The 12,800-nt window shown below is 33.8% G+C and overlaps 1 protein-coding gene across 5 annotated transcripts in view; it reads left to right on the forward strand.

Annotated features, from left to right (window-relative positions):
- Positions 1–12,800, forward strand: part of CNKSR2 (connector enhancer of kinase suppressor of Ras 2) — a 286,604-nt gene that overhangs the window by 215,052 nt on the left and 58,752 nt on the right. For all 5 annotated transcript variants that reach the window (XM_070291444.1, XM_070291441.1, XM_070291442.1 and 2 more), the window contains 4 exons: positions 2,858–2,906; positions 3,316–3,488; positions 6,503–6,576; positions 6,873–6,944. In XM_070291444.1, coding sequence (XP_070147545.1) covers positions 2,858–2,906; positions 3,316–3,488; positions 6,503–6,576; positions 6,873–6,944 — 368 coding nt within the window. The remainder of the gene's footprint in view (positions 1–2,857; positions 2,907–3,315; positions 3,489–6,502; positions 6,577–6,872; positions 6,945–12,800) is intronic.

Genomic DNA, 12,800 nt, shown 5'->3' on the forward strand with positions numbered 1-12,800 from the left:
ACTCATGGACTTTATTGAATTGGTTGCATAGGCATCCTCTGCCTAGCAGCTACTTTTCCTTTCCTGAAATTAAAGCAAGTGTTTAGTCCCCAGGTGGGCAAAGTAGTCTTATTGCTTAGGGAAGCTGCATGTCAATACAGAGAATTGTTTTACAAGCCAAGTTCCCAGATGTCAGCGGAGGGCCAGCCTTGCAAGCAAGCTCTTCTAAGATAGCAGCCTCAGGCCTGCTATATTAACTCTTTTCTACACAAGGGACCTATTTCCTTAACTGTAGTTTTCATTGTTTTTTTTCCATTACTTTCAAAAGAATATAGTTCAATTAACTTTCATTTTAGAAAATATCACATCACTTGGAAAAATAATGAAGTCTCTTTTAAGGGAATGTCGTTGTAGTATTTACAATATTTTAAAAAGGTAGCTAAAGCTTTGCTTCTTTGAATGATGGATAAATCTGTATTGTGTGCCTTGGAGTTCTTAGGTACAACAATATGTATGTTGATTATACTCTGCACTCATGATAATGATAAGTATGAGAATATATTTCTATAGGGAAAGAAAAGATAATCTTGTTGAAAAAGAAAACCTAGAGAGAATAAATGGAGAAGGCAATGGCACCCCACTCCAGTATTCTTGCCTGGAAAAGCCTATGGACAGAGGAGCCTGGTAGGCTGCAATCCACAGGGTCGCTAAGAGTCGGATACGACTGAGCGACTTCACTTTCACTTTTCACTTTCATGCATTGGAGAAGGAAATGGCAACCCACTCCAGTGTTCTTGCCTGGAGAATCCCAGGGATGGGGGAGCCTGTTGGACTGCCATCTATGGGGTCGCACAGAGTCGGACACGACTGAAGTGACTTAGCAGTAGCAGCAGAGAGCATAAAATATGTTTTGTGTAGATTTTAAACTAGACCTTCAGGTTCTAAGAAGTAATGTGTAAAAAGCATAGGAAGTACATTATATAACTCAGTTCCTTAAAGCTGTCTGTTATCCATGTAGCTTCCTAAAAAACAAACCACCCCCATCTTTGTCATTCTTAAAAATAATGAGCTGTTAAATTATAATGATTACTTGTGGTAGCACTAAATGAAAAAAACCTAATCAGTAATTTTACAGCCAAACAATTTAGGGAAAATAACTATATGTAAATTAACTATACTTAAACATACTAGCCTGAGTTATTATTTGAGTTATTATTCTGAAGCCAAGTGCACTCAAGAAAATTAGCATAACATGATGGGTTTTATCTTTTATGCTTTCTCTCTAAAATTAATTGTGAATTTCTATAGCCATGGATCCTGCAACTGATTTATACACACACATCCCACATACATATTGGGTGGTTATTTCTGGGTTACACTGAATGTCAGCAAATTATTTGATCCCTATCTTTAGGACTAATATCCATCCATAATATTATATTCCTAAGAATTATGTAAACCATATACAAATTGTGAAAATTATTAGTCTGTGGGGTCACAAAAGAGTTGAAGATGACTTAGCAATTAAACAACAAAGAATATTATTTTATAAGCAAAGATATTAAATAAAGTATGTCACATAATATGAATTTACTGTATAAACCCAAGGCCAGCAGATTTTATGTAGACAAAATCCAATTGTTCCTTACAGATATACCTTGGTAAAGAAAAAGAAGAATCTGTTACCTAAAATTCATTTTGAGGGATTATCTGTGAATTAAAATTATGTATACTGTTCTCTCTACCCTAACTAGCTAGTCATATGAATTTAACCTTATTTAGACTAGTGAACAATCTAGTTTAGTAGACTGACTAGAAGCAGTGATTTATAGTCATTAATTGAAAGCTAAACCAGTTGTGGGTTTCTCTGTTAGGACATACTCTTCTGGTCCTTAGCGTGGAATAGACTGATAGGTGGGTTTAATGGATGGTTGTCTAGCTAAGCAAGTATGTTGCAGGAAGTATAGCTCCAGGGAATGGTTATAAAGATGTTCTGTGGAAATCAAGTAGAATAAGAGAAATAAAGGCACAAAAGAGTGGTAATGTCAATAAATTGGATACTTGAGTGGAGATTTTCTTTTAAAAAATTGCTGGGTTGGAGGTAGTGTACTATGTAGAATGGAGATAATAGAGGCAGTTGTTTGAGTGTGCTTAAGAATAACAAACATAGGGTCATGGGGGTGGACAGCTGGAGAATGGAGAAGTAAAGAACACTGGAGCCAAGGGACTGAGGAGCCAATGTACTGACATCACCTACATGAAGATTAGTTCTGTGTAATAGAGGCAAAAGGAGGTGTGAGAAGAAAATATTGATTCAAGTACTGAAATACTAGGTGGGCCAAAAAGTTTATTTAAGTTTTCTTTGAGCAGTTACAGAAAAACCCAGGTGAACTTTTCGGCCACCCCAATATTTAACACCTGGGACTATTGCCTAGGAGATCAGTAGCTAGTGGTGGCTTATGGAATAGAATGAACTTCAAAGGAACAAGTGTTAGTTATATTTGCTTGACTCCTTCATAAAATTTTGTGAAAATCCAGTGAGACATTGCTTGAGAAGGCACTCTAAACCCCTAAAAAAGGTACGCAGCAGTACTCTGCATGTTTAAGAGCCGTGAGCTTCACCACTGCTTTGTGTCCCTATTTCTCTGCCTACAGAATAAGGACAAAGATAATATTATTCTCTCCTGCTTCACAAGAGATAAAGTTTAGTGGCGTGATATATATGAATTTGTTTTGAGTCTTTGGAAAAAGAAAGTACTTTCATTCACTGGGGTTCGGAGTCACTGTTCCATTCAGCTTTTCAGTATTTTCTGCGACTGTTGGTACTTCAGTGGCACCCTGCGTACCAAATAACATTCTTCCCCATCTTTGATTTCAGACATTTCAGCAGTCTTCTCTTCAGCACAAATCAAAGAAGAAAAACAAAGGTAAGAAAAGTAAATGAAACAGTTAGCTGCTTAGTCTGCACTGGAACAATCACCAGCCCACTCCACCCGTCCTCTCTTGCCTGAGCCCAGTGTGGTGTGGAAGAGAACCATCCCCTAGCATAAGAGCCACAAAGATCAGCTTCTCCTTCAGGTCAATTATGGTACAAGGCACCCTTTACAAGTGGTCCCAACACGTTTTCAGACTGGGACCACGCATTTCAGGTTAAATTTTATGTCCATGTAGATGAAAAGGTATTAAAATTTTCCAGTTTTTTTATTTTAATACAATGAGAAAATAAATATTTTTAAGGTTTAATATCCAGACTTATTTTTATGATCTATAGATTAATCTACCTTTTATGATCTATAGATTAACTTAGAGAGCACATTTACCCACTATTATTTTTAGGTCCTATAGCTGGCAAGAGCAAAAGACGAATTTCTTGCAAAGATCTTGGCCGTGGTGACTGTGAGGGCTGGCTTTGGAAAAAGAAAGATGCAAAGAGTTATTTTTCACAGAAATGGAAGAAATACTGGTTTGTCCTAAAGGATGCATCCCTCTATTGGTATATTAATGAGGAGGTAAGACAAGCACATTTTGTTTTCTTACTCATTTTGTTTTTAACCAAAAGAATCACTGTTTTAAGATTTATATTTTAAAATATAATCAACTTAAGGCTAATTCACAAGACTTCTAGTAATTTTTCAGTCTGCCTTCTTAGAATGGTTGCATTGTGGGGTTCTGTGAAGGCAGTTGTTTCAATTACTCTAATGAAACAACATGTCTGAAACATAGGTAATATATAGTAAAATTCTGTATATCTAGTTAAAAATATGAAGCTAATTCAAGCAATAGCTTACTTAAAAGGATTATATATAGAGAGAGAAATTTGATAAAGGTTTTTAAATGTCTTGCTTTTGTTCAACGTTTTACATTTTTTTCTGTTTGCTTTTTTGAAAGGAAGTCTTTTATAGTAAGTTAATTAATATCTGCATTTGTTTCACTTTTTCTTAAAGAATAAATGAACTAGTAGACTAGCTTTAAAAATCTGCAAGTATTCATTTCATTTGACCCAATAGGGGAAGGAAGGGAAGAGTATATAACAAATGCAAATTGTTCTTATGAGTTCCTGTTTCATTTGTGGTAATTAGATTTATATTCAGAGTAATTATATAACCTGTCAAATATCACAACATATATACAGTATACCTTATTTTTTTATATTCTCTTAACTCTACATTTGCTTCCATTGCCATAGCCATCTATCAGTTCACTTTAAGTTTTTATTTATTTCTTTATTTTTGGCTGCACTGCGTGGCATGTGGGATTGAACCCATGCTCCCTGCATTGGAAGGTGGCATCTTAACCACTGGACTGCCAGTGAAGTCCTCAAGTTTGTTTTTTTTTTTTAATATAAATTTATTTATTTTTAAACAAAAATTTCTTTTGTTAACTTGTTTTTTCATTTAAAAAATATACATGGTTTTAAATAGTGTGCTGGCTAAGTCCTTTTTTATGTCAATGAAATAGTATAAAAACATAGCTTCTTTATGTTTCTCTTTATTTTAGATCACTTGTAGATTGTCTACTGACCACTATTTTTTTTTCAGTATAATGAGGAGATCATAACAACCCCAAAAGTTTTTAAAATTTTTCAAAATTTTAAATTTTAACATTAAAAACATCAAGGGTAACATAAGAAAAATCAAAATTAAGAAAGAGATTTGAGACTATTGTATTTACCCCAAGATTGGAAGAAAATAAAAATGGACTTCCCTGGTGGCTCAGAGGGTAAAGCATCTACCTGCAATGTGGGAGATCTGAGTTCGATCCCTGGGTTGGGAAGATCCCCTGGAGAAGGAAATGGCAACCCACTCCAGTATTCTTGCCTGGAGAATCCCATGGACAGAGCAGCCTGGTAGGCTACAGTCCACGGGGTCACAAAGAGTCAGAGACAACTGAGCGACTTCACTTCACCTCTTCTTCATTGAAAAATATTAGAAGTTACAATACTACTTTTGTATATAACACACATTTTAGTCACTATCATTAGCATCAAATTTTACTAAGTTTTATATATAAACATACATACACACACTAAAAGAATTGAGAATCTCTATTCTTTTTCTTTGAGATAGCAGGTGGGAATGTGTAATGTCTTCTGAACTTGATATATAAGAAGCCATGAACTGGTATAGCACACATCAGTGTTTGGGAGTAAATGTCTGAGAATTGGCTTATGTACATGAAAGAAACAGCAATGATTAAAGGGTTTAGCCAAAAGTACTTGGTTGGTTTATTTCATCACTAAGTTGTGTCCGACTCATGTGACCCCATAGACGGTAGCCTGCCAGGCTCCTCTCTCCATGGATTTTCCAGGCAAGAATACTGGAGTAGGTTGCCATTCCCTTCTCCAGGGGATCTTCCCAACCCAAGAATCCAACATGGGTCTCCTGCATTGCAGGTAGATTCTTTACCAAATGAGCAATGAGGGAAGCTTAGAGTAGTTGAAATAACTTATATCTAACATGAGATTTTAGATAAATCTCCTATCTTATATTTCTATCCCACATTAGAGAGGGAGGGATTTTATGTATTTCATTCAATTTTCCAAGTGAAAAATAACATTATATATATATATGTATATGTATAGCATGTAAACCAAGTCAGATATTTGAAAATCAACTTGACCTACCCACTTGTAAAATGTAGAGTACACAAAATAATTATTTAATTTGAGTTTGATAAGAGATTCTTTTGGAGGCAGAAAAGGAACTGAATTAATAGATATCCCTATATTTTACATCTGGACATTTAAAATGGGAGGAAATTTAATTGTGAATGTGGACTAAAGTTATTTTATATGTTATAAAAGTCAATATATACTTTAGGGAGCCGATTATACAGAGTGAAGTAAGCCAGAAAGAAAAACACCAATACAGTATACTAACACATATATATGGAATTTAGGAAGATGGCAATGACGACCCTGTATGCAAGACAGGGAAAGAGACACAGATGTGTATAACGGACTTTTGGACTCAGAGGGAGAGGGAGAGGGTGGGATGATTTGGGAGAATGACATTCTAACATGTATACTATCATGTAAGAATTGAATCGCCAGTCTATGTCTGACGCAGGATGCAGCATGCTTGGGGCTGGTGCATGGGGATGACCCAGAGAGATGTTATGGGGAGGGAGGTGGGAGGGGGGTTCATGTTTGGGAATGCATGTAAGAATTAAAGATTTTAAAATTTTAAAAATAAAAAACTAAAAAAAAAATACTTTATGGGAAAAATACTTAGAAAACAGGTTTTACCTTGAGAATTAAATTGTTTTTTCTATCTTTATTTTAATATAGAAATAATTTTTAAGCATTCTATATGTATATTTTAATATTTACTATTCTAAATATTCAAAATATACATTCAGTTTAATGGACTATAACAGGTAAGAGTGAAATTCTAATCTCTCAAATGTCTAAGGGATTAAATGAACTGTTTTATTAGTATAGATATTTAAAACATAGTTATATAGTAGCATCAGCTTTAAACATTTGTATATAATACCCTAAACAAGAGTGTTGCCTCTTCAGGATGAAAAAGCAGAAGGATTCATCAGCCTGCCTGAATTTAAAATTGATAGAGCCAGTGAATGCCGCAAGAAATAGTAAGTTGACTTTATTTGGGCCAAGGGAGAGAAAGGAAGGTTTTTTTGGGTTTTTGTTTTGATTTTTCATTTCTAGCTTTTAAATTATAGATTGCTTGGCTAATGCTTTCAAATTGAGGTAATAAGAAAGCAGTTTTGTGGGCAGAAAATTGAATTTTTAACTGATTTCTGTCATCATGGTAGAAGCATTATATATTTGTACTCAGGTTAGATTTGAGGCAGTTTTATCCATAAAAATTATCTGGTTCTAACTTATTTCCCAGTCTGAAATGAATGTACTCTGTTTCCTTTTGCAGTGCATTCAAAGCCTGTCATCCTAAAATCAAAAGCTTTTATTTTGCTGCTGAGCATCTTGATGATATGAACAGGTAAAGTGTTACTTATATTTCAAAATACTTAGAAAGTCTGTTAGGCTTAGAATTCTCAGTTTTCCCCATTAATGCTTAAAGAAAAATATCACTGAAGTTTCTAGATCAGATTTAAAATAAAATGGACCCAGCTATAACTCCATACCTAATTTTAAAGAATAGCATTTTAAAAAGTCAAAATAAACTCACTGACTTTTTACGTTTACCAAAAATGTTCCAAAATCCATATATAGGCCAAATATATATATATAAAGGCAAAAAAATACCCACTGCAGGAAAAAAATAATTTTAAGTCCATTTCAGGAATATGTCTCCAAATTTATTCCCAAGTGAGGGAAATAAAGATCCCCACAAAAAAAGCTGACTTTTCCAAGTGCAGAGTATTTATGACAGAATATCCATCTCAATAATTCAAGCCTAAGCTTAGTTGGTATATCTTTCTGTCACTTTTCTTCTATTGCTGGACAGGATTGTGCAACCAAGTGATTAGATGGCACATGGTTATGCGATGCCTCTGGGAAAATCTGTATGTGTATATATATATATATATATATATATATATATTTATCATCTACAACATACAGCTTCTTGTTTCCATTTTGACTCTTATGAGTTTGATCCTTTCTTCCTTTTTCTTTCCTTTCCCCTTTCCTTTTCCTAGATATGTAGAAATTATGTTTAAGATTCAAAATATTTCCTTTTATAGGTCTTCAGCAGGCAGTGCATGTTACATATATAATGTGCCAACATGTTATACAGAGATACAGAATAGGGAGATACAGAATAACATAGTGGTTTAGAGTATAAACTTTGGAACCAGTCTGTCCAAATTCCAGCTATCCCACTTACTAGCTGTATGACCATGGATGTAGAACTTAACCTCTCTATGTCAGATATTAAGCTCTTTTAAAAAGTGGCGATAATAACCATCTTCATCCATAGAACTTTTATGAGGAGCAAATAAGCTCACATGAAAGGCTTAGAATAGTGCCTGCTAAATTGTAAGTGCTATATAAATGTTTCCTTTCAGTATATATTCCTTTTATTGGGTTAGCCAAAAAGTTCGTTGGGGTTTTCCATACAACGTGACCAAAAACCCCAACGAACTTTTTGGCCAACACAATATATACTTTGGGCTTTTACACCATATACCCTTCTTTGTATATATCTAAGGAATTTGTGTTCAGATATTTGTAAGCACAAAACTACATCTTCATAAATGTGTTTGAATGCACTCAATGAACACTTAATATGCTGTCATAAATAATCTTGTTCTTTGACACTTTGGAATATAGGCACGATTTTTCCAAAGCAAGGATATGAATATAAGGAAAGGGCAAAGAAAGGTGTTGAAAAACTTGATAAACTCTTTTTATAATTAATAGGAAAATTGAGCCTTTCTTTTTTGAAGTTATTAACAATGTTATGTTAGTTTCTGGTGTACAGTGAAGTGATTCATTTTCACATATTGGATTGGCCAAAAAGTTTGTTCAGGGTTTTCCATAACATCTTACAGAAAAATCCATGGTTTGCAGATATTTTCTCACATTCCTTACATTGTCTTTTTGTTTTGTTTATGACTTCCTTTGCTGTGCAAAAGCTTATAAGTTTGATTAGGTCCTATTTGTTTATTTTTGCTTTTATTTCTACTGCCTTGGGAGACTGACCTAAGAAAATACTGCTATAGTTTATGTCAGATAATGTTTTGCCTATGTTCTTTTCTAAGAGTTTTATGGTGTTATGTCTTATGTATGTCTTTAAGCCATTTTGAGTTTGAGTTTATTTTTGGGTATGGTGAGAAGTTATGTTCTTACTTCATTGGTATGTATGAGTCTGTCCAGCTTTCCCAACATCACTTGCTTGAAGAGACTATCTGTTCTCCATTGTGTATTCCTGTGTCCTTTGTTAAAGATTAATTAAGCGTAGATGTATGGATTTATTTCTGGACTCTGTTCTGTTCCATTGATCCATATGTCTGTTTTTGTGCTGATAGTGTACTGTTTTGATTACTATTGCTTTGTAGTATTGTCTGAAGTTAGTGTGTGTTGCAGGGGGATGGGGGGGTGGCCTACAACTTTGTTCTTTTTCCTCAGGAATTCTTTGTCAATTCTGGGTATTTTATAATTCCACATAAATTTTAGGGTTATTGGTTGTATTTCTGTGAACTGAGCCTTGCATTTGGTTTCCACAATCTTCTCTTGCTTTGTATGTTACCATTCTTGAAATTTCACATGAAGCAATCAGAATTTGCTGAGCTTGTTCTCAAAATGAAAATTATGTAGTTGTTGGGGAGTGGTGCTACTCTGTTTTGTGTTGTAACTATTTTATAATTCTGCTCTTTTAGTTACTATTCATTTTTTCACAGTTGAGCTCAGTACCCTTAGGATAAACATGAAGTATTATAACATCATAGCCAAATAGAAAATAAGTGATATATATGAACATGTCCTCTTCTACAAGATAAATCCACTAGAACACAGTTTAACTCCCATCTAAGAATAAACATAATTTAATCATTTGGGATACTTGCTAATCAGGGTTTTTTTAGGTTTAGAAAATAGCCTGCTCAAAAATGCATTTTTGTTAGCTGTAACACCATTCTTGGTCTCCATTCTCTACCCTGTGTTAGGAATAACTTTAGAAGTATATGATGTCACTACTCTTCCCTGATACTCCTTTGGATGTATCTGGTTCAGGATATCAGAAAAGAAACTAAGCCAAACCCATAAGTTTCACTTCGTTGCCTTTTCTAAGCAGTGACTCAAAGAATAAATAAATCTGATCAAATATGTCATCATCTCCATATCATACATTTCAGAGTGCTGTTTTATATTAGCCTTTCCATGGTGTACTACAACCTTCTGAATTGTCCTGAAATACTGAAACTTTTTTAAAAATTTAAGTCTAATAGACTATTACTGTTTTGCCTTGCTTTTTCTTTCTTTAATAACCATATCCCTAGTGTCTTATTTTCAACAAACAAGTTTTTTTAAAAATTACTTGTCAATAGGAAGAAGGAGAGTGAGTGGCAATGTTCACAGAGGATTGGTAATAGGGAAAGACACCCTCCAACAACTTTATTTAATAACCTAATTATTACATAACAGCAAGATGTCCTGGGTATTGGTTCATTCTCTATGTAGTCCTTTGAAGGCGTGTACCTAAGCCTTCAAGAAATGATAATTACAATTATATTATAATAATTATAAATAAATACCTTATCTGGTTATTTCATAATTTCTAAAGTATCATATGTATTTTTAAAATGTAGTGCTAGTTTTGACAGGACCTAGTAATTGGAATGAAAAGGCAATCCTTAGATTTAATTTTCTTCTATAAAATCTGCATGTATGTATACACATTCATACACTTACTCATATATATACCCAAATATATATATACCCAAATATAAATGTTAGAATATTAAAACCTCACCTTCTGTTTTTTGAGTAGCTTTAAGTTGGAATGTGAGGTAATTTGCAAAAAACACTTTTGAGCACCCTACCACCAATCCATCTGTTCCCTCCTCAGAAATGAGCATTGAAACATTAAAAAAACCTTTTTTGCCAGTCTGTGTGAAATCTGTGGGAAGAAAATAAAACATCAAGTTTCTCAAGTATGCTGAGACTTATTTACTGAATTTACTTGGCCTGTGTATTCCTTTTCATGTCAGCACATATGTCATTGTAATTGTCAGGACTCACCAGTTTCTGTTTAGTAGTTATTATTTGTATATTTCTTCTATAATTCTTACTCTTATTTCCCTCTCAGTACGTTATTCTGTGGCAGTTCTTGGCAGCTTCATTGGAATGTTCACCATAGGCCCAATCTTCTTATTCCTGCATATTGTCTGTCTCCCTTTGCTGCAAATATAGGCATCATGAAAACAGATACTTTATTTCATTTATCTCTTTATCCATGCCTAGGACAGTACCTGGCACACCTAAATATTTCTTACCTCAATTAATGCTTCAGTTCAGTTCAGTCATATCTGCTATTCATAATAGCATATAAACACCAAATCATAACTGCAACAAGTGTTTGGTTAAGCATTTTCTAACCAAGGCCTGAGGACGACTTATCCAAGACAGCAACAACAGCTGTGTAGCATTCAGCCTTTTGTATTTATATACCCTGGCCCAAGTTTATACACTTACTTTTTTATTTTTTATTTTTTTGATGGCTCAAACAACAGAAATTTATTTTCTCATGGTTCTGGAGGCTAGAATCTCAAGATCAAGGTGCCCTCAGGGGTGGTTTCTGATGATACCTCTCTTCCTGGCTTGTAGATAGTCACCTTCTGGTTTTGTCCTCACTTTCTTAAGAGTTTTTATTGTGGGCAGAATTTGTCTTCCTAAAAGTAGTTTAATTTTTTTGTTGTCTTGTGAAATTTAAGAATCCTGGAGCTCATTAAAGGCAGAAATTATGTCTTAATCATTTTTCGACCCCTAAAACATAGCTCATTGTTCAGCATATAACAGACATTTCATAAATATTGTTGAGCTGAAAAATTAAGAAGCCTCTTTTTAGTTTCTTTATTCATCTTATACAAGACCTCATTGCTCTTTAGCTAATAACAAAATTAAATTTCAATGATATATTAAGAGGTAGTAAATAGGTACTGAATTAAAATTCAGCAATAAATATTCCTCTGGTGGTATCAACATCATTTCTACCCAAAAAAGCACCAACCCAGTCTTTCCTAAGGGTGCTAAGACTTGCCTTATAATACAAATTCAACTCCTTTCTTACTACAAGTCACCTATAGACTAGATTTTCATGTTGACCTTTTACTAATGATTAGTCATTTCAAAAAGGTTATTTGTTATGAGGTTAGCTTCTTAGAGTTTATAATTTTCTGCATTATGTGTATATATACCATCCTACTGAATTCATTTGATTACTTTTTTTTTTCATTTCTGCTTCCTTTTTTACTTCCCAGACATACTTGAGGTAATCATTATACTGTAGGTTTTGTCAAAGTTGAGCTTTAAGTGACTTGTTCCTAAAATTAAACCTTAAATTTCCATGGGTGTGATTTTGTCCACTAGAGAAACAACTGTTCTCCCTCTCTCTTCAAGATATTCTCAGTATCTGATGCACAGTCAACACCACTTGGCATAATGATGAAGTATATGAGTCACTTCAGAGACATTCATCTTCTAGTTGACAGGGGAAATAATCTCTTAGGAGAAAAAGTTCTCAAAAACAATTTTTTAAAAATATGTTAAGATCAGATTATTCCACAATTTAATCTTAACTCTATTAGCTATTTTGGAAAGTTGATTCTCCCTTACTTTCTTGTTTGGGAAAATATATGAATCATTGTTCAGGATTAACCAGTGAAAAATTGTCAAGTTAGTTTAAAGACTTCGTGATTCAATAATCTGATGCAGTGTAAACAGTTACCAGAGTAATGAACACAGGTAGAGACCTTATGGAACAAAAGATGGAGATTGAAGCAGTGCTTTGCTTCAGGTAGCCCCCTACATTGGCAATAGCAATTCTCCTGAAAGAGGAGAGAACTAAGATTTAATTTTAAATTACTATTGTTCATGGAAATAAATTTTCAGGATCCAAAACATAGGTTAAAATTGTATATGTACTTTTTGTTTTGGAAAAACCTAATACCCTTGTATTAGAGACAGATTTCCATAGTACTACTCAGATGTGTTTCCCCTTGGATCATTAAATGTAAAAGAGATTCATCAAAACTAGTATTTGATAGTAAAATTTATTTGACAAGCAAAGTCAATAGCTTTTTCCCTTCTCAAGATAAATTATATCTGATATTGTTTAAATATTTCTAAAGAAGCATTTTTTTCTGAGGAAACAGAACAGCAACAGAATTATAGG

Source organism: Ovis canadensis, chromosome X, assembly GCF_042477335.2.
Source record: "Ovis canadensis isolate MfBH-ARS-UI-01 breed Bighorn chromosome X, ARS-UI_OviCan_v2, whole genome shotgun sequence".
Classification (NCBI taxonomy): Eukaryota; Metazoa; Chordata; class Mammalia; order Artiodactyla; family Bovidae; genus Ovis; species Ovis canadensis.